Here is a 22,816-nt window from a genome sequence, read left to right as displayed (position 1 = left end):
GGAAAGCAAATCAATAGCAGACTTCAGAGCATTTCACCCCTAGTATATAAAATATGCAACTAAATTCTAAATTATGTTTTATCTGACTCTTTTTCCTGAATGTTTAAAGTGGCTCTACTTACTTCACAATGGATCTCCTGATAGATATTTCAATCCTTGTTATATACGGGTGTCAAACTTGTGGTGTCATGTTGCCGTCATGTGATGTTCCATGATGTTTTTCCCCTTCATGGAGCTGGGGTGCATGTGATGCATCTGGCCCGTGGGCCGCCAGTTTGACATCCCTGGTATAAGAGATCCACTAATGCCCCCATCAAGGGACATGGTGGCACAGTCGCTAAGACACTGATCTTGTCGATCAGAAAGGTCGGCGGTTCGAATCTCTAGTGCCGCATAACGGAGTGAGCTCCCGTTACTTGTCGCAGCTTCTGCCAACCTAGCAGTTCGAAAGCATGTAAAAATGCAAGTAGAAAAATAGGAACCACCTTTGGTGAGAAGGTAACAGATTTACATGCGCCTTCAGCCTTTAGTCATGCTGATCACATGACCATGAAGACGTCTTCGTACAACGCTGGCTTTTCCGCTTTGAAACGGAGATGAGCACCTCCCCCTAGAGTCGGGAACGACTAGCACATATGTGTGAGGGGAACCTTTACCTAATGCCCCCATCAGCATCTTCCACAATTTGCCTTATTCAGCTAGTGCTAAAACGATTAAAGAAGTGAAAAAGCAAAGTTTAAATTTATTCTAATCGTCACTCCTTTCAAAATAATTTCTCTTTTTAAACAAAAACATTACAGAACTCTCAAATATTTTCATGAATTAATTTTAGGTAAATCAGAGAAATCATTAAACATCACCAACTTCTGCAAAGCAAGTCAGGAATCAGAGACGGGAACATGCAGCCAGGCATCCATAGTTTTAATAAAATTCAAAAACTCTGCTCTATCCATTGGTACCTTTTAGGGATTTTAAAAAAAATAAATTGGGTGTAGTCTTTTGGTATGCAAAAAAAAAAAAAACCTTGCCAATTCACTCAGTTCGTATTTTTAATTCTGCATATGATACAATTAAATAGGTTTTGCTTTTTTTCTTTTGTCATCATCACCTTGTGTTTGTTTGTTTGTTTTTTCCTCCTGCTAGCTGTCAGGTCATGAAAAGGTATGGATCTTAGAGTGGAATATCTTCTGTCTTTCAGATGATCATTTGTGTTCAGAATGAGCAGCGATCTTCCTTCCTTCCTTCCTTTCTTTCTCCCGCTATCTCTCCCCACCTCTGTTGTTTATGCAAACGTGTTTAACTGTAATGTTTACATTTGTATCAATTACAGTAATTGGTCTTCATTTTAATCCAAAGACCCAGCCATGTAGAAACTGTTTACGGATCAATTTGCCTGGTGTTCAATATTTCCCTATTCAGTTGAAGACATAGTTTGATAAACTTGATGTGGCAAACCATTCATATAATTATTGTTTAATTTAATTTTACTTTGCTTGATTGATAGAAGAAACTCTAGAAGCATACAACAGTGTTAACAATATGATGTACCTTCAAAATTAATAGCCTGCTTGTAATGATTTACATATTACAGTGCTTTGAAAAATGGTTGATGCAGAAATGAATGACGCCTTCATTTCAAACGTTGTGATACACCAATCTAGTTGCCTGGGCAATTGTAATTCATCCATAAGACTATGTGTTTCTTACCCCAAATTTAAATCTGTTTATATTGGAATCCCTCTGAACATATTTGCTGTGTCCAAAAGGCCACTTGATGCAAAACAGCAAATTAAGTTTTGGAGTCCATGGGTCGAAATGAAATGAAATGATATATATATATATATATGTTTTTCTGCCCCACCATTTCCCTTTTACAATGCCAAGGAATAGGAAAGTTGATATAAGTAGTCCTTGACTTAAAATCGCAATTTTGGGCCAGAACTTCCAGTGCTAAGCGAAGTGATTGTTACGTGAGTTATCCTGTTCCCCTGAAAATGAGACTTCTCCAGATAATGAGCCCAATTGGGCTTTTAAGCGCATGCGCTAAAATAAGCCCTCCCCGAAAATAAGCCCTCCCCAAAAACATTGCAACATAGCAGCAGCCATGAGGTGACCACGCTTGCTGCCTCCTGCACCTCATTTTCGGGAAAATGAGGCCAAGTGCTTATTTCGGGGGTCAAAAGAAAATAAGACCCTGCCTTATTTTCGGGGAAACACAGTACACCCAATTATATGACCCTTTCCGTTACAATTGTTAAGTGAATTACCCTCATAGTTGTTAAACGAAACCAGCTTCCCTCACTCACTTTGTTGGAAGCCTGCTGGAAAGGCTGCAAATAAAATCATATGGCCTGCATCTGACATAAATATAAGTTGGTTGCCAATCACAAATTTTGGCTCCATGACCATGGGGATGTTGTGATGGGACCGATTGTAAATCACTTTTTTCTGCGTCATTGTAAGTTTGAAAAGTTCCTAAATTAATGCTTTTAAGTCAAGGACTACTTGAATATATTCAACATTCCCGAATCAGTGTTGAGCTTATTATGCTTATTAAAAGCTGGATAGAATAGAAGTGGACTTCCTGTGTAAGTGGGAAAGTGAATGGGATTTCCCGCCTATAAAACATCTATTGTATTATCAAGCTTATGAGGTGGCTTGTGGTAATATTTTGTTGCCCATTTCCCCCATCTTGTAATAGCCCCGCTAATCAATTTTTGCTGGCCCAAAATCATGCCAAGTGTACCACTTGTTTGTATGACTTTGATGAGGTCCTACTTTATGGCTTTTGGGTGCTTTGGGAACGCATATAGCTACAATGTTTTAAATTGCACCACAGCAGATTGATGCTTTATTGGTGGTAGTAGGTCCTGCAACCTCATGGAAAGCTCCTGTCTGAAGTTCTGATAATTGAGATTGGGTTGGTTTATATTTTTAAAAAGGGGGGGGAATGCATTTTCTAACCCCTCAAAAGATTGTCAAAAAAAGCATCAGGGTTGTGACCTGTTTTGGGTCACAACACAGCTTAGTTACTTGACCCACTCCTGTGGAGGATTTAGTTGAAGGAGTTGCACAGTTGCTCTGCATGGCAGCTTTCAGAAAAGATCCCATGTCAAGGAAAACTACTTATTAATGAAAAGAGCTTTGTAGGAATTAACCTTCCTGAGCAGTTGCATCACATAATGAGTCTGAGGATACTCTTATGAATTCTAACTCACAGCCTGATGAGTGATGGAATCTTTCAGAAGTTGATCAACTCTGGATATTTTGCAGAAGATTGCGGCTGCATCAGACATGGGGTTTTTCTAGCACTGAAGCAGGACATTTCCTGAGGACAAGGGAAGATAACATAACTGAAATAACTTGGTTGATTTCTGCAAGTGTTTAGTAAACCAAGTTTATGTTGTTTCAGCCTCAAACAGCAGCATCCCGAAGCTATGTAGGATCAAACACCTCAACAGGAGTGAGTCGGGATGACGAAACCAGCCGCTTACACAATACGAAGAGAGGAAACTTCCATGAAGTATTTAACTTGTCAGAACATGAGCGTCCATTGGCAGGTATTCACACAACTCTAAACTTTGGAGGTGGACGTTAAGTAATGAGATTTTTTTTAAAGGCCCATACAGTAACATTATTAAGAAATGATTGACACCCTAATGTAATCCGCTGTTGGAGTCCATGGACAGCAGATCAATATGAATCTTTTATCTCACAGTCATTGGATTCTCTGTGCAAGTGGAATGGCTGATTTGACCTTTGTTGAAATGTACATTTGAGGAAATGGAGCATATACTTGTCAAGAGAGTTTTAACATTACCCTGGCTTGAAATATTTACCTCAGTGTCTAGAAGAGTTTCAATCCAAGATTTAGGTTCTGTTGTTTTGATGTAGAATAAAATAGAATAGGAATAGAATAGGAGTGCAGTGGAATGGAATGGAGTTGAATTCTTTATTGGCCAAGTGTGATTGGACACACAAGGAATTTGTCTTTGGTGCATATGCTCTCAGTGCACATAAAGAAAAATAAAACAGAATACGTTCATCAAGAATCATAAGATACAACATTTAGTGATAGTCAAGGTTACTAATAAGCAATCAAATCATACTAGGAAACAAATAAAACAATATAAATTGTAAAAATACAAGCAACATGGTTATAGTCATAAGTGGGAGGAGATAGGTACTAAGAAGGATGAGAAGAAGAATAGTAATACAGTCTTAGTAAATAATTTGACAGTGTTGTGGGAATTATTTGTTCAACAGAGTGATGACATTTGGGGGAAAAACTATAATTCTGTCTAGTAGTTCTGGTGTGCGATGCCCTATGGCATTTTTTTAAAAAAAGAAAACTTAACGTTTATTGAAGATTTCACTCCTTTATCAACATGTTTTCTTTGTAGGAGCTTGTTTGCCAACTGTATGTAGAATTTTTAAGTCTATGAAATATAACAATGTTACAGCTGCTTACTCTGTAAAAGTAAAATGGAATAATTGTACTATTTTATAGTGTGTGAAAATGGTTGGCGCTGCTGCTTGATAAACAGAGATAGGAAGATAACCACTGATTACATTAGGAATGGCGTGCTCTATGTTACTGAAAAGTAAGTATTTGCATGATTTACAGCAGAATGTTAAAGCTATGGTCACTAGATCTGGGCTGCAAAAAATTGGATGATCACTAGTTGGTGATAGGGAGTCATTTTTCTCCCACCTCCTAGTGTCTGTATTTTTGCCCCCCTCCCCCGGATCTAATGGCTCAATTTAAGAGGGGAGGGGAGAGATGAAGTGTTTTTGTGAACTACAAATTTTTTTAAAAAAAGAAAATAACTTTTTTGTTTTTTGTGAAGCTATAAAAATGTTATTGAAGAGGTTGAAGATTTCTTGCCCCAAGTCTCATAAGACTGAGATGTAACCTAAAGGTTAATGGAAAAGAGCATTATACAAGGCTAAACAAAAGAGTTAACTTGTTTTTAGTGGGGTGTCCCTAGATGAGATCTTCATTGTTTTGCACAAGGAAAAATTCACAGTTAATACGTGATCAAGGGAGAAAGCCACTTTGGTATAGTGATTAGGGCAGTGTTTCTCAACCTTGCCAACTTGAAGATGTCTGGACTTCAACTCCCAGAATTCCCCAGCCAGCGAATGCTGGCTGGGGAATTCTGGGAGTTGAAGTCCAGACATCTTCAAGTTGACAAGGTTGAGAAACACTGGATTAGGGCATCTGGCTAGAAACTGGGAGACTGTGAGTTCTAGTCTTGCTTGAGATACGAAACCATCTGCCTGATCGTGGCTCCAGTCCCTCTCTCTCAGTCCTAGAAAGGAGAAAGCAAGGGCAAAACACTTCTGGAAAACCTTGCCAAAAAAAAACCCCTGCTGGGACTAAGCCAGACAGGCGCCAGGAGTGGGAAACTGCCTCAAAGGCAAAGAGGAAAAAAAGTGTTAAGAGCATGCCATGAAATGGTAAGAACTCTAGAAAATACGTAGTTTGGACTAATTGGATTTTAAAAAAGGTTCCCAGCTTCAGCCAGGGGTGGGCTGCTGGGGGTTCGCACAGGTTTGAGCGAACTTCTAGCTAGGATTCTGCCCAGTTTGGCAAAACCCCAAATGCCACCCCTGGCTGGCCCTTCCCTCCCCGCCCCTCCCACCCCGCCCCTCCCAGGAGTCTCCACGCAGCCAGTTCATCATGCCAGGTAAGTGCAAGCACCACACGGAGGCTTGGGGAGGGGGGAAAACAGGCCTACTGGAGGTTCCGGAAGTCCAGAAATGGACCTGTTTCTGGCCTCCGGAGGGCATCCGGAGCGCGGGGAAGCAGTTTTCGCCCTACCAGAGGCTCAAGGAAAGGAATTTTTTAACCTTTCTTTATTTATATTCTTTCTTTCCTTGCCTTTAGTTACTTATGCTTTGAAAGTTCCAAATCTGGTTCATCTAAAAGAAATAAAGTTATAAAACTTGCAGATATAACAGATATTCAAAAGGTAAGCACTTGATGTTTCTTCCAGTGTTTTGCCTTTTAACTTCTTTTCTGTTGCAGAAGTTTATCTATCATGTCATGGTAAAAAAAAAATTAATGCTGCTTTAAATAGCAAATGGATGCAGTGAAATAAATATAATCTCAGATTTGCTAACTGATTAGGACTATAAAAAGCACATCCACTCACAACTACCGCTGGATATTAAGGTTCAAAAATATATGACCCATTTAGCATTAGCTGTAGGATTACTGTAGGAATGCAGCATTAGCTGTAGTTGGAAGGAATACTTTAGAATTTCACCTCTGTGAAATTCTTCTATATTCTTTAAGCAAACTTATTCCCCCCACCCCAGATTTCTATGCAAGCCTGAAAAAAGATGTAGTTGTCCTAAAGAGATAAGTTACATCTTTTTTGCCAAAGATTCCAAAGAACCTTGAAAACAAAGAACTGTTTTTAGTGACTATTAGTGATTTGCTATGCTTATGTGGTCATAAGTAGATCTTCCAACTGATTGCTAAACTATGTACAGCTGTAGTAAATTGTACCTCTGCTCATCAATTAATTTTTCTGCTGATCAGAAGTCTCTTGTCCTTCCTGGGATTAAATTTAATTCAAGACTGTCTATGTGGGAATATATACATAGATAATGTATAATAATAGCCATAGCACTTAGACTTATATACCACTTCACAGTGGTTTACAGCTCTCTTTCTGAGAGATTTTGTAGAGTCAACATATCCCCCCTCCCCCAATAATTTGGGTCCTCATTTTACCAACCTTGGAAGGATGGAAGGCTGAGTCAATCTTGAACCGGTGTGAATCGAACTGTTGGCAGTCGGCAGAATTAACCTGCAATACTGCATTCTAACCACTGCGCCACCATGTCTGCTGTTACATACATATTATTATTAAAATGTTATTTTATTTCTGCAGTTAAATTTTATCACAATTTAGTATAGGGTAGTGTAGTATAAGAGGGACATGGCGGCTCAGAGGCTAAGATGCTGAGATTGTCGATCAGAAAGATCGGCAGTTCGGCGATTCGAATCCCTAGCGCTGCGTAAAGGAGTGAGCTCCTGTTACTTGTCCCAGCTTCTGCCAATCTAGCAGTTCGAAAGCATGTAAAAATGCAAGTAGAAAAAATAGGAACCCCCTTTGGTGGGAAGGTAAAAGCGTTCTTTGCGCCTTCGGCATTTAGTCATGCCGTCCACATGACCACAGAGACGTCTTCGGACAGCATTGGCTCTTCGGCTTAGAAACGGAGATGAGCACCGCCCCCTAGAGTCAGGAACAACTAGGACATACATGTGAGGCGAACCTTTACTTTACTGTAGTGTAACTCTTGTTCTTATCTAGCACTTGGAGATAGTCAAGATCAGGGAGGGAAAAGAAAGTGTAACCTAACCTTAGCAAAGACTGGAGATCTCCATTTTCTAGCTCTTGGTGGGGTAGCATTTCCCCCAGACTGATTTGTTTCAATTATCTTAGAGTCCTCAGAGTCATCGTGCATGTGACATCACTGCTGTACAAGCTGTACTATTTCCCAGCAAACTTTTAGGTGCGATTCAAAGTGTTGATTACCACCTTTAAAGCCTTGAATGGCACAGGGCCAGGTTCCTTGCAGGACTGAATATCTCCAGTGGCTTCAGTGCATTCTATTAGATCTGGCAGGGCAGGGATGTTCCCAGTCACTTCTCTGAAACAAGATCTCATAGCAAGACCCAGCTATTGACCTTTCGAAACAGCTTTTCCCCTAAGATCTGGAAGATTGAGAAAGCTGACTATTTCTTCAGATACTAGGGTGGGACATTAATGGAATCCAATATGTTTGCTGTGTTAGGATAATATTACCGTATATACTCGAGTATAAGCCGACCCGAATATAAGCCGAGGCACCTAATTTTACCCCAAAAAGCTGGAAAAGTTATTGACTCGAGTATAAGCCTAGGGTGGGAAATGCAGCAGCTACCGGTAAATTTCAAAAATAAAAATAGATACCAATAATGTTTTTGAATATTTATTTCCTCCCCTGGAGTGGGGAGGGAATGTGGCTTTCATAGTATCCTTCCCCTGGAGTGGGGAGGAATTGGGGATTTTGCAGTATCCTACCCCTGTAGTGGGGAGGGAATGTGGCTTTCATAGTATCCTATCCCTGGAGTGGGGAGGATTTGGGGGATTTCATAGTATCCTTCCCCTGGAGTGGGGAGGAAATGTGGATTTCATAGTATCCTTCCCCTGGAGTGGGGAGGATTTGGGGGATTTCATAGTATCCTTCCCCTGGAGTGGGGAGGATTTGGGGGATTTCATAGTATCCTACCCCTGGAGTGGGGAGGATTTGGGGGATTTCATAGTATCCTACCCCTGGAGTGGGGAGGATTTGGGGGATTTCATAGTATCCTTCCCCTGGAGTGGGGAGGATTTGGGGGATTTCATAGTATCCTACCCCTGGAGTGGGGAGGATTTGGGGGATTTCATAGTATACTAAGTCAGAAATAACATTGCTGCGTAGCCAGGAGTGTGTCTCAGTCACTTAAACCTCATACATAAATCATTGTACGAGGCGCTCGACGGCGCCTCTTACCTGCCGCGGGTCCCACCAGGACCGGCCAGAGGCACAGCAAGCTCCGGAACCAGAGCGGGAGCCTCTGCTGCATGGCTCAGCTCCGCCAGGGACGCATCCGGCAAGGGGAAAGCGGGGTCCCCTCTCGCGCAGCGGGTGGAGGGCGCGGGGCGGCGGCAGGGCTGGGCTGCCTCCGGGTCCTGCCTCCCGGAGCCCTGGGGCGGCCGCGGGAGTCCGTGGGCGGCGGGCTCGCTCGGCTTCCAGCAGGGAGGAGAAGGGGGCTTCCCGGAGCCGCGCGCTCGGCAAGCTCGCGCCGCTCAACTCAGCGCCAGCGCGCCTTCATCTCCGAGCGCCCAGCGGAAGGGCCAAGCCGCTCGCCTCGGAGCCGCTGGAGCTGGACGCCGCCTCCGCCGCGGAATTTGCTCCAACTCAGCCGCTCCGGCCCATTGTCAGCCGGCTGGTCCCTGCCTTCCCTCCCCTCCTCTCTCTAGCTTAAAGAGACACCGACTTGCCTCGGCTGGAGGCCGGGCACGGGGAGGAGTTGGCGCCAGCCCGGGGAGGGGGCTGCGAGCGGGCGGGCGGGGGGACGGGAGGTAAAAGGCTGGATGGGTTTGGTTGCCAAACCGAGGCGGCTCGCTCGGGGCTCTTCCCACAAATGCCGCTCCCCGCATTTTTCTGGACGGGGTCTCGCAGGAAGGAATCCCCTCCTCCTCCAACAGGCAACAGCACTGCCGGATCCAGTTGTAGACTCGAGTATAAGCCGAGCCGGCTTTTTTCAGCCCAAAAAGTGGGCTGAAAAACTCGGCTTATACTCGAGTATATACGGTATTAAGGAGCCATGCTGGTGCAATGTTTAAAATGCAGTATTGCAGGCTAATTCTGCTGATTGCCGGCTGCCAGCAGTTCGGCAGTTTGAGTCTCATCAGCTCAAGGTTGACCCAGCCTCAATCAAGGTTGACTCAGCCTTCCATCTTTCCAAGGTCAGTAAAATGAGGACCCAGATTGTTGGGGACAATATGCTGACTCTATCAACCACTTAGAGAGGGCTGTAAAAGCACTGTGAAGCGATAGATAAGTCTAAGTGCTATTGCTATAAATAATAATTATTATTCTAAATTATATTCTGTATTATGTTGTTTTTTTATTGTCATTTTAATGTAGTATTTGATAGCTGCCTAGGGTTACTTGTTTAAGATAGGCAATCATATACATTTTCTACATGAGGAAATGACAACATCACAGAATTGTAGAGTTGAAAGGGAGCACAGGGAGCACGGATGAGATAGTCCTACACTCTAACCACAAATCTTTTCTTTAAACGCCTTTTCACTGAAGGATCTTTAGGATTGTAGATAGCAATAGCAGTAGACTTATATACCGCTTCATAGGGCTTTCAGCCCTCTCTAAGCGGTTTACAGAGAGTCAGCATATTGCCCCCAACAATCTGGGTCCTCATTTTACCCACCTCGGAAGGTTGGAAGGCTGAGTCAACCCTGAGCCGGTGAGATTTGAACCGCTGAACTGCTGATCTAGCAGTAGCCTGCAGTGCTGCATTTAACCACTGCGCCACCTCGGCTCTAGTATCTTGGTCATGTCTCCAAACGTCATTCATTTTATCAATGAATGACTTGGTTTCTAGAAATGCTAAATTCCATGCTTACATTGTAGTTACCTTGTTCTATGTACTGGGAATAGCTGGCTTTAATGCATTTTTTATAAATTGGTTTCTAAATACCAGAGAAAAAATGATTTTGTTTCTGTTTCGGTGACAAAGCATATTGAATATCTGTGGGTAGTGTTTTCCATCATATGCGGTGTTTGATCTATAATAAATCCTGACTCACTAAACCAGTGGGACGAGTTAGTCATGATGATTATCCTATGTCCAATTATTTTGATGGATTTGTTCTATGCATAAGTACATCTGACAGAACCATTCTGTTTAAATAATAGTATCAGGTTACCATTAGCCGTGCAAGTATAATCAAGTAGAGAGGTTTCCAAAAATGGTAGCATTCTGGTGCTGATCCACAGACCGGGGGTTGGGACCCCTGCAATAGAGTACATTTGCTTGACAAGAAAATAGTGATTTCTCCTTGCTCCTTTTCCTCCACTGTGAAAGCAACATTCAGAAACACTGACCGCAAATGTGGGCTTTATAATACACTATTTTAAGAACCTTGGCTGTCTAATGAGATAAAGTAAAGGTGCCCTCGCATATGTGTGCTAGTCGTTCCTGACTCTAGGGGCCGGTGCTCATCCCTGTTTCAAAACTGAAGAGCCAGCCCTGTCCAAAGATGTCTCCGTGGTCATGTGGCCGGCGTGACTAAACGCTGAAGGCGCATGGAATGTTATTACCTTCCCACCAAAGGTGGTTCCTATTTCCTACTTGCATTTTTACATGATTTCGAACTGCTAGGTTGGCAGAAGCTAGGACAAGTAACAGGAGCTCACTCCATTATGTGGCGCTAGGGATTTGAACTGCTGACCTTTCTTATAAGATACTGTTGTTTAAATTTCTGCACTGGTTAAATCTACTTTTTCTGTTGCATGTGAAAGTATTCGTTATGTAAATCTTTTTTTTTAATGTTTATTTTAGTACAAAGTACTTTCTGTTCTCCCAGGATCTGGGATGGGTATTGCAGTATCCACACCATCTACGCAAAAAGTAAGTAGTCAAATCTGAAGCATATACATATTTCATTTGCATGCTGGTTGCCATCACTTGACAATTTTGTCTGCCTGGAGTACTGATTTTACCCCTTTTGGAGCACTTCTTTTTTGACAAACATGAATCATTTTATTAATGCACTATTTTTTATTTAATGAAAAAAAAATGTTTTTCTCTCTTTTTCCATTTTTTTCCTGTAACTTTTACAGTTTTAAGTTTGAATGATGGGAAGGCTGGCTTGTTACTGATCCATCAGCCTTGCTAGGAGATTTCTTAGCTGAAGAGTAGAGTAACTAGGCATGTACATGCAAAATTTTCCAGTTCAGGGATATAATATTGAGAAGAATTCTGGAGTGCCCTGTTCTTTTTCCAGACCATGGCGAAACTTTCCAGACAATGCTGCTCCAAAATCAGTTCAGTAGTTTTTTGAAGGAAATGCTCCAAAGTGGGAGTCTGTTTTGACCCTAGACCAGGGGTTCATTGAGGGCTGCATCAGGGTTGTGTTTGACCTGGGGGGGGCATGGCCAGGGGACATGGCCAGATCGACGTCACTCGTGTTGGGGAAGCCTGTGGTGGCCCGAGTCCTCTGCCAGCAAAAAAGGAACTCGGGAGGGCTGCATGGGGGCTGGTCCTTCGCTGTTTCCAGAGCGGCACCGTGGGCCAGATCTAAGCACCCCAAGGGCTGGATCCGGCCCACGGGCTTGACTTTGACATCCCTGCCCTAGTTCACAACGCTTCTCTTTCAAAAACTTGAGAATCAGATTTGGGAGAAATAAATGATAACGATTGGAAAAATATTTGAAATAGAAGAGTATATAAGAATACGTCAATTAAGAGTTAAGGAAAATGGATATAAAGTGATATGGAGGTGGTACCTAACACCCTGTAAATTAAATCAAATAGATGGTAAATATACAAATATTTGTTGGAGGTGCAAGAAAGAGGTTGGAATATATGTGGTGGGTTTGTGATAGTGCACAAAAATATGGGACATGGTGTTTAGAGAAATGAGAGCACTGTTGAATATAAATCTAGAGATGTCACTGAGGATTGCATTATTGTTGCTGGTTGAAAAACGGGATATAAATGAAACAAAAAAGGAATTAATTGTAATTTTGATAATGGCAGCTAGATTAGTGATGGCTAAATATTGGGGATGTAATTGGGATATTCAAAGAAATGTGTGGTATAATGAAATTTGGAGTATGGCAACAAATGATGAATTAACAACAGAAATTAAACTTAAAAAAGGGATGATTAAAGCAAATAATTATCGTGGCACGACAAAACCGCGCTCGACTAAGCCGCGCCCGATTAAACCGCGTCGCTGACGTCATCAACAGGGCGACAACAGCGAACACGGAGAAAGAAGGGTGCTTTAAATAGCGCTTTGAAAGCAAGCCGATTCAACTTAAGGTAAGGGTTAGGTTTAGGGTTAGGTTTAGGGTTAGGTTAAGGGTTAGGGTTAGGTTTAGGGCTAGGTTAAGGGTTAGGGTTAGGGTTAGGTTTAGGGTTAGGTTAAGGGTTAGGGTTAGGTTTAGGGTTAGGTTAAGGGTTAGGTTTAGGGTTAGGTTAAGGGTTAGGTTTAGGGTTAGGTTTAGGATTAGGTTTAGGGGGGTTAGGTTTAGGTTTGGGGGTTAATTTTAGGTTTAGCGTGCTTCTGTCTCCGCGCTGTCGCCCTGTTGATGACGTTAGCTACGCGGTTTCGTCGAGCGCGCTTTAGTCGAACGCGGTTTTGTGGTGGAACCAATAATTATAATGAAATATGGGGAGATTTTATAAAATCAGTGTTGGTGGAAGGCAAAGAGAATAAACCTACTCAAGAATATATGTTACTTTGGAGGGTATAAGGCCACAATTGGAATATATTATATATCTAAGAAATATAAGGGGGGTAAGGTATCCAGGGGTGGGGGTGCACTATAATATGTGTTTTTTTCCTTTTCCTTTTGTCTTTTTTTTGTATTCAGTTATATGTACTGTTTGTATTATTTGTGTGTTTTTTTAAAAAGAATATTTGCTTTAAGAAATCACCAGACTAGCCCTAAACTGCATAGCATTTGGAGGCAAGGGAAGGATTTAAATTTCTCTGGAATATCCTGGCCCTAAATTTGGGGAGTTCTGTGTATAGTCAGTAGGCCTATTTTAAATAAGTCTAAAATTGAGATGAACATCTTTATGGATACTGTCTAGGATTCTGCTATTATTAATGTATTGGAATGCTCACATTTTAGTCATTATTTTATTGAACTTTGGTTTTTCCTTTCTTTCTTCCTGAAAGCCACTCGTATTTGGTGCCATGGTACACAGAGACGAAGCTTTTGAGACTATTTTCAGTCAGTATATGAAGATAACCTCTGCAGCATCCGCCAATGAAAGCTAGTAAATCATCCTTGCCGGTTTTTATAGGAAACATCAAGAATTTTACTCGCCCAGTAGTGAATAAAAAGGTGGAACATCCTTCATCATCAGTCCTGCAATAATTTTCTTTGTTGCATATGTCTTATGTTACAGAAGTGAATTTTATACATGCCTTCCATGGTTTCTGTTGGTTTTTATTTACTGGTTTTTTTTGGTAATAAAATAAAAGAACAGTGAAAATGCTATTGGCACTGTTAGCCTTGCACATTAAGCACTTTTAATGTTTGTTCACTGACATTAAAAAGCTTAGGAAGATTCTTAGCAAAACTAGCTTGAGGGGGTAGGCCTTGTCTTCATTAGACATGCCCTGAACTCTGCGGTTCATCCGATATTTCTTTAGCTACGGGTTCTGCACTCTTCCACTGCACAAATTCCATTGATTTAAGTGGCATTACTATATATACACAAATGGGGTGAAAGTTTGCGATCGAACTCAGCAAAAACTGTCAAGGACGTGATTTTGAGGGGGCCTTGGTTTTCCCAAATAAGGTGTAAATAATAATATTGGAAGGTATGGGTATTTGAAGCTGTGCTTCCAGAAAACTTTCATACTGACTTCTGTATCTTTTTCAAAAGGCATTTATAATTTAGAGACAGTTGGGAGATACAATTAAATCGTCGGAGTGTTGGTATGCTCATTTCTTCTCGGCCTACCTTACACATATTGCTTTGTCATTTATCCTATGTCCCTGGGTTGACATAACCAATGTTCCCAGTGTTTTCAATAGAGAAGCAACATTTTAGAATTATTTGGCATGCTGCACTATCCTGTATTTTCTGTAAAACATTGGATAAACATGAAGTTGAAAGTTATCACAAACTCGGCTATTGGAGTGGAGGAAGAATAATTGAAATAGTGTTGGGTCAATGTACTACAAGCTCTGCACCCTTTGTAGTACTTTAAAATGTGATACACATGTAAAAAAAGGAATGCTGTAACATTGGATCAACATAATTTTGATGAAACCCTGGCATCTTGCTGTTGCCCCTATACATGTCCATCATTCTTTTTCTTTGGTATTCCTATTTAGTAAATTTGGTATGGCACAAATGTTAATTTGCACTGGTTGATATTTTAGCATCTTGAAAGCTGTAGCTACACTTTTTGTAGTAATTAACTTTGTGTGTGGTAGTCTTTAACTATGAAAAGAAATTGAGTACCCTATTTTTCGGAGTATAAGACACACCTTTTTCCCTCAAAAAAGAGGCTGAAAATCTGGGTGCGTCTTATACACTGAATACAGCTTTTTTTTTTGCCTCCCGAAACCCCGCCCCTTCACCAAAATGGCCTTGCATAGCCTTTCAGAGAGCTCCTGGGTGCTGGGAAAGGCAGAAATGAGTGAAAAACAGGCTGTTTTTTGCTCAATTTTGGAGGCACCCAGCACTCCAGGAGTCATCTGCAAGCCCCCTAAAGGCTATTCATGTCTTTTTTGGGAAATAAACAGGCCCGTTTTTGCAAAAAACTGGTTGCTTTTGGGAGGTTTACAGAGTGCAAAAACTTTTTTTTTTAATTTGCCTCTTCAAAACCTTGGTGTGTCTTATACTCCGGTGCGTCTTATATACTGAAAAATATGGTAGATGGCTAAAACTCTACATATTCCAATTTAATATTTTATAAAGATGGCCATGATACATTAATTTTGGGGTTTCTTTGATTTCCAAGTCACTTTTTGAAAATTGGATGGTTCTTAACAGAGAAGCAGTAGATCCTGGAATCTGTTCTGTACTCCAAATGACCCCCTCAGTTGCTTTTTATTATGTACCTAGAGTCAGTTGTTTACAAATACGATTGGAACTGTCAAGTACGAAAAGAGAGAAACTGCTTCTGTGCTATGGACTAGTCTATCCAAAACCAATCCCTTACTTTGAATTCTGTTGTTGACTCTGTTACATGCATTTGCATGTGACATGTCACTGCTGCTCAGTTAAGCTTATATGTTCAGATGTCATAAGAAGGACTCAAATAAGTCAAGGAAGCATGACTAAAATTGCTAGAAAAGTTTAGCAAACTAATTTATGTGTGGAGAAAACCTCCTTAAAAAGGTTTAAAACACGCACTAATTATTGATCTAGAATCAGGATCTGAAAGGCTCATATGCTCATATATTTTCTATAAGGTAATATGGAGATTTTCAACTCAGTGCTAATGTGAGCCCCTAAAATGTTAAGTGAATTTACTATATGTGATTGTCCATGATGAATTCATGATTTCAATGGACTTGGGATAAGGCAAAAATATACCACTGATTTTTAATAACTAAGATGCAATTTACATAGAAATGCAGTCCACATAGAATTAAAACATGAGAAAATATTGCAACTTCATAACATAAAACTTTGTCATTGGAAATAAATTGTAAAGCTATCAAACCATAATTTTAATTGGAACACTTGTTTTCTTCATGGCCCTTGAAGTCTGGATTTCATTTTTGAGATAGTTGCTCTTATATTTTGTTCCATATTTATTTTGGATTAACATTTGCCTTTTATAGCAGCAGCTGGTTAAAAAATAAATAAATCCTAACTTTGCTGTTGGCTTGATCTTAATGTGATCTTGATTTGTATACTCAAAACATTTGCAGCATCCCTCAAAGTTGCTGATGACGGCCTGGAGCTTGTGACCCACAGTTTGAGATCCACCACTGTAACGGGCGGGGCGGGGGAGTTAGTAAAATGTCAGCTTTTTTTTAGTAATGCATTTCTATATTAACTTTTTGTGATTTATATAAAATGTTAAGCTGGTAGGCTTCATAAAACTTTGAACAAATAAGGATTTTGCCAGGCATAATTCCAGCAAGTAAATGTAAAGATGGGGATATAAGCCTTATGTTAGATTAACGTTTTTATTAACCAAAATCAATTCTGTATTACACAGAATTGGTGTTTTTCCCTTTCTTTTTAAAAGTCCCTTGCATAGTCATGTTAATATATTTAATCTTACTAATTAATATTTATTCAATCTAACATTGGTTTGTTAAAATAGATCATAGTAGACAAACCTTACTGTCTTCTTTGACAAAGTGATTAAATTAGTCGATCAGGGAAATGCTGTGGACATAGTTTACTTGAACTTCAGTAAGGCATTTGATAAAGTAGACTATAGTCTATTTCTTGGTAAGAGAAAAATGTGGGATAGACAGCATCACTACCAGATGGTTTTGTAACCGGCTGACCAACCACACTCAATGTGCAGTCTTCAATGGAACGACATCTACATGAAGAAGAGCATGCAGTGGGATACTTCAAGGTTCTGCCTTGGACCCACTGCTCTTCAACATCTTCATAAATGAGCTAGAAGAGGGAAAAGAGAGGATTCTCATAACATTTGGAGATGATACCAAGCTGGGGAGTGGGTAGTTAACACTTTAGAAGATTTAAACAAAATTAAATTCAGTAGTGAGAAAAGTAAGATCTTATACATAGGCAAGAAAGACCAAATGCAAAGGTATAGCACAGATGATACCTAGCTCAACAGCAGTGCCTGTTAGAGAGATTTACGTGTCCTAGTTGGCAATTACTTAAGTATGAGCCAGAAGTGTGCTGCAGCTGCCAAAGCAGCCAATACAGTTCCAGGCTGCATCAACAGAGGGATAGTATTGAGTTGATGTGAAGTGATAGTACCCTTTATACTGCACTACAGGTAGTCCTCCATTTTACAACCTTTCTTTCCACAGTGATTCATTGCAGTTGTTACATTAGTAAGATGGTTGTTAAGTGAATCTGGATTCCCCATTTACTTTGCTTGTCAAAAGGTCACAAAAGGGAATCACATAACCCCGGGACACTGCAAGCATTATAAATATGAACCAGTTGCCAAGCATCTGAATTTTGATCACGTGACCATGAAGATGCTGTAATGGGTTGTATGCGTGAAAAAGCAGTCATAAGTCACTTTTTTCGTTTTTGTAACGTGAAGTGGTCACTGAATGAACTGTTGTAATTCGAGGACCACCTGTGTATTACTGAGGGCAGGACGAAGTAATAGGTGGAAAATCATTACAGAGAGAACCTAGAATTAAGGATAAATTTCCTGATGGAAGAACAATTAATCAGTGGAACCCCTTGCCTCTAGAAGGTTGAGTGTCACTGAAGCTTTTCAACCAGGGACTGGCCAGCCATTTGTCTAAAATGATACAGGGTCTTTTGCTCGAGCAGGAGGTTAGACTAGAATACCTCTGAAATCCCTTCCTGTTTATTCTGTGAGATATTTTTTTGTAAGGGAAAAGGATAAGATTATATTGTTTACCAAGCTATTTTTCTTTTCTTTTCCCCCCTTTTGTATTATTTTCAGTTGTGTTTTTTAACCTTCAATCTGTTTCTAAAATTACTGGTTCTGGTGAAAATCAGGTAACAAGATTATTTTATTTTATTTTATCCATTCTAGTCACCCAAAGACTTGTTCTAGAACAGTGTACTTTCAACCTGGCAACTTCAAGGTGTTTAGATTTTAGCTTCCAAAATTCCCCAATTCTGGAAGTTGAGGTCTACACATCTTAAAGCTGATGAAGTTGGAAACTATTATTCTAGAAGAATAAAGCTATTATTCTAGAAGAATAGTTGCTTCAAATCTGTTTGTGAGGTATGGTTGTGTCACAATAGTAATCTTTGATTTTTATATGCACAGTATGCATAAATAGCTTTCAATTTTTCCCTGTTCTTCTGTGTTCTTACAAAAATGTTCAGAATAAGCTGTACTTTTAAAAGTGCATCCCTTAAAGGAAAGAAAGTAGAATAGAACATGTATTCAAATTAGAATGTGGAGACCATTAATGTCTGTATCGTGTACATGAAAAAAAATCAGGCATTTAGGTATTACGTAAAACTATTGTGCAACATTTAGCTCAGTATCCAATCCTTAATTTTATCCCAGCCTGTTTCTGCACGGGGATATAAATTCTCCCACCGATATTTGAAAAATGTCTCAATTTGTGTGCATATTTCCCAGACCTCTCCTGTACACAGTTCACCACTTCAATGGTGAAACATATAATTTTGTAGTCTTTTGATGACATTCATTTGTCATCAAAATACATACAGATATCCACCCATACACTAAAATGTGTAGATGTGAAATGTACATTTTCAGTCCAATGTACATGGACTCTAATTTAGTCAAGCATTTGGGGAATTAGGGGAATATGCATTACAATGGGAATTATTCTATTTTTCCCCCTTTCTCACTGAAGCCATTTTCCTACTGAAAGGACTAATGCATAATTAACTTCTGTTCTTTGTAATATGAGATATTTGATCTCTTTCCCTAAAAATAATTGTGGTGTTCTGGACCATCTCAGTGCTTTTCTTTTTCTTATATCCTGAAATGCTGAATATTTGTCAGTCTATTCTGTACTCAGGCAACCACTCTTAGGTTTGATTTAAATCCATCTCTTTCTATGGGATTTTCATTATCTAATTACTGAATGTAGCTCCATTACTGCTACTAATACAAAGTGTTACCTTAAAGTAGCATTTTTTTTTAAAAAAAAAACACCATTTTATAAATTTGTTGTGCTGATACGTAGAATAGTATCTCCTGTGGCTCCTGATGATTTTTTAAAAATTTAGTTGTAATAAGCTCTTTTGCTAGAAAAATAGTGGTCATGTTGGAGACTTTTTTCTCATTATAAAAGGAAATGAAAACTGATCACAACCTATGTTCCCTTCCTAAACTGCCAGAATCAGAAATTTTATTACATTAACACATTCATTTTGCAGGATTTGACTCTAGGCAAATCATGTAGCATCATAATGCAAAACTCTTGCAAATCCAATGGATATGCTGTGTAAACTGAGTGGGGGGGATATTGTAGAAGTATGGGGAGTGTTTGACCTGCAAAAGCAAATCTGGTAGTTTATAACTAATTCTGTACATTTTGGCAGACATTTTTTTCTGCTACTAATCATTAAAAAAGAATGGATGTGAAATACTTTTTATGTCTGAAAATTCACTCTATATTTTGAAGTTGTAAATAATACATTAGCAGTGTAACCTTTGTTCAAACAGGAGAGTTGTACTGTATGAAAAACTGAACTGAAACAATTTGCCCTGTACATTTTTTAAGAGAACTTTCTTGTTTAAAAAAAGGGGGGGATAGGGTATCTTGGTATAAATAATAATTTTTATTTAAATAAACCCTAAAAACGCTTTCTGCTCTTGGTTATTTTTCTTCATGGGAAATTATTTGTGTAATACATTTATATAGCCACAAATTCCTTGTGTGTCCAATCACACTTGGCCAATAAAGAATTCTACTCTACTCTACTCTACTCTACTCTACTCTACTCTACTCTACTCTACTCTACTCTACTCTACTCTACTCTACTCTACTCTACTCTACTCTACTCTATCTCATAAATAGCTCTGGGTAGCATTTAACACAGCAACAGTTAAAGACTCCCTAACAATATAAAACAAATAAACTAAGCATATAATATAAACATATAAAGTAGAACCTAACAAAGTGGGATAACAAACATTACTTAATCTCATACGACCTTGTAGACTGTTCTTGGAATCCCAATGCTGGCTTAAAAAAAAGGTTTTAAAGGCCATCTGGATGGCTAATGAGATGGGACTAACCTCACCTCAGGGAATAATGGGCCACAGGGTGGGGGGCACAGCAGAAAAGGCACGCCACTCATTTTTATTAGATGAATATTTTATTTAGAGGATGCAATCTGCAGCACGTCACCTCCTACCTGACCTGGTGGGTGGATGGGCAGATATAATTGGGAAGAGGTGATCCCTCAAATAAAATGGTCTCCCTGCTTTAAAGAGTCAAAACGAGCATCTTAAAGTACACGCAGAAGCAAACAGGGAAGCCATGCAGTCCGCTGAAGAGAGGTGTAATAACTATCGGCACAGATGCATTTTGCATCAGGTGAAGATGCTCTTCAAGGGCAGCCCCATGTAGAGCCTGCTACAGTAATTCATTCTGGATATGAGTAGAGCACAAGTGACTCATGGTCGAGGAACGCTCACAACACAAAGCTATGAAAAGGCTTTCCTAGCCATGGCTGCTAGAAGGAACCCCCAAGGTGCACAAAAAGTCTCTCTGGGACAGTGCCATACCAAAGATGGTAAAATGTCAAAACCAGAAGACCCCAAAACCCAGATCCACTCAGTCTTCCCAGGTTCAGATGAAGCCTTGTTGTTTCATACCTAAAACTCTATAGCCTCCATGCACCAGGAGAATTGGTCAAGCCCATAACTTCTTTTGCCAGGGATCGCTAGCAGCTTCAGAAAATTTCCTCCAGGGGACTCAAGGTTAGCAATTTCTGGAAAAAGAAAACAACTGGTTTGAAGCATAAAATACCACCCCAAATTTTATCCCACCCTCCATTTTTGCACTCCGATGGAAATATATTACATACACCCTCACCTTGCATGCCTACTACTGGCTCCAGGAATTTTCCTCCTGGTGAACACAAACTGGATGTTCCCCAAAAGAAAGTGTAGAACCGTTGCTAAAATTTCACCCCAGATTTCATCCCATCCACCATTTTTCCATTCAGGTTGAAATATTTTTTTAATGCCATCCCCACCTCAAGAACCTACTGGAATTTTTTTTTACAGGGACTCAAAATCTGCTGTTCTTGAAAAGAGAATCCAGAACTACATCTAAGCATGAAATTCTGTTGTGAGTCTCATCTTATGCTTTATTTTTGTATTTAGGTGGAACTATTTTCAACCCTCTGACCCAATCAATCAGTTATTAACGGCATCAGGAAATTTGCATTAGGGACCTAAAATCAGCTGTTGTTGAAAAGAACTCAGGATCCTATTCTAAGCATTAAATTCCTCCATCCTGAATCTAATCCCATCTTCCATTTTTGCATTCAAGCCTGAACCTTTTTTGAATCCCACTGCCCATTGCTCATATTTCCAGCATCAGGAATTTTTGTCCTATGGACACCAAATCTGCAGTTCTGAAAAAAGAGAATCCAGAACAGGTTTGAAGCATAAAATTCTACACCAAATCAAATTGAGATACTTCATTATTCCATTCAACTTGAACAATTTTTCAGCCCTGCCCCATTCACCTACTGGTGGTATCAAAACATTTCCTTTGATGTAACCAGATTCCAGGAACATACTACCACATGTGATGAACATGTAAAGCAAGGAATTACTGGGAGAAAATTCATAATTGGTTAGAAATGATAACTCTGCAACATATTGAGTTCAAACCAGAAACATGCCTTTTAGGTATACTGTCAGAAAGTTATAACAAAGCAACCATGTATGTACTTAGTGTTACATATATTGACGGCATCAACAATCATATATGCTAAATATTGGAAAAATGTGAACACCCCACTGGATGACGATAAAATTAGGAACATTTGGGATTGTGCTGAAATGGATAGATTAACCTTAAAAAGTAAACATAAAGAAGACTCAAAATATTATAGGACATGGAATAAATTTTATGACTGGATAGAGACAAGACGTAGAAATGAGGGGGAAGTTAACTAGTATGGAAAATAAAGATGCTATAGAATTATGGATATAATATAGAAAAAATGTAAATAGGCTAATGTAAGTAGAAATTTAGTTAAAGCTCATTTTCTTTTCTTTTTTTCCTTTGGTTGTATTATTATAATTATTGTAAATATATTATTGTTATAGTTATTACCTTGTTAAGTATGTTAAGATTTGCTGCTGATTTTTCTTTAGCTTTGTTTGTAATTGTTAAAAAAAATTCATTCGAGAATACCAAAATCAGTGATTTTGGAAAAGAGACTCCAGAACCATTCCTAAAAATAATTGTCCAACCCAAATCTCATCCTAATCCCAGTTTCTGAATTTGAGTCAAAATGATTTTTGTCCGTCTGCACTGCGCATCTATCGCTGGCATCAGGAATTTTCCTTTCAAAATGTCAATTTTTGAAAAGAGACTCCAGAACTGATTCTAAGCATAAACGTCTACTCTGAGTCTCAACCCCATCCTCCTGGTTTTTTTTTTCACCCTCCCAGCCTGATCTTCTACCACCACCATTAGAAATTTTCACATCGGAGACCCCAAATCAGCCAGTTTTCAAAATCAGATTTTGTTTTTCTAGTGGCATTTTGGCAGCTGGATTCTACAATGAATGCAATTTATGGACTTAACAAGCTGATGTAAACCACGTTACAGTAGTGTGAATGAACACTTCCTGGTGAAAAATTCTGTGTTACTGATGAAA

The 22,816-nt window shown here is 39.6% G+C and overlaps 1 protein-coding gene across 2 annotated transcripts in view; it reads left to right on the top strand.

The window, feature by feature from the left end:
• Positions 1-13,838, top strand: part of GRAMD4 (GRAM domain containing 4) — a 99,049-nt gene extending 85,211 nt beyond the window's left edge. For both annotated transcript variants that reach the window (XM_032221757.1, XM_032221758.1), the window contains 5 exons: positions 3,413-3,560; positions 4,511-4,604; positions 5,894-5,978; positions 11,135-11,203; positions 13,488-13,838. In XM_032221757.1, coding sequence (XP_032077648.1) covers positions 3,413-3,560; positions 4,511-4,604; positions 5,894-5,978; positions 11,135-11,203; positions 13,488-13,589 — 498 coding nt within the window. In that variant the 3' untranslated portion in view covers positions 13,590-13,838. The remainder of the gene's footprint in view (positions 1-3,412; positions 3,561-4,510; positions 4,605-5,893; positions 5,979-11,134; positions 11,204-13,487) is intronic.
• The last annotated feature ends 8,978 nt before the right edge of the window (positions 13,839-22,816 follow it).

Source organism: Thamnophis elegans, chromosome 7, assembly GCF_009769535.1.
Source record: "Thamnophis elegans isolate rThaEle1 chromosome 7, rThaEle1.pri, whole genome shotgun sequence".
In the NCBI taxonomy this organism is placed as follows: domain Eukaryota; kingdom Metazoa; phylum Chordata; class Lepidosauria; order Squamata; family Colubridae; genus Thamnophis; species Thamnophis elegans.
The sequence above is the reverse complement of the archived record's forward strand: the minus strand, read 5'-3'. Positions and strand labels throughout refer to the sequence as shown.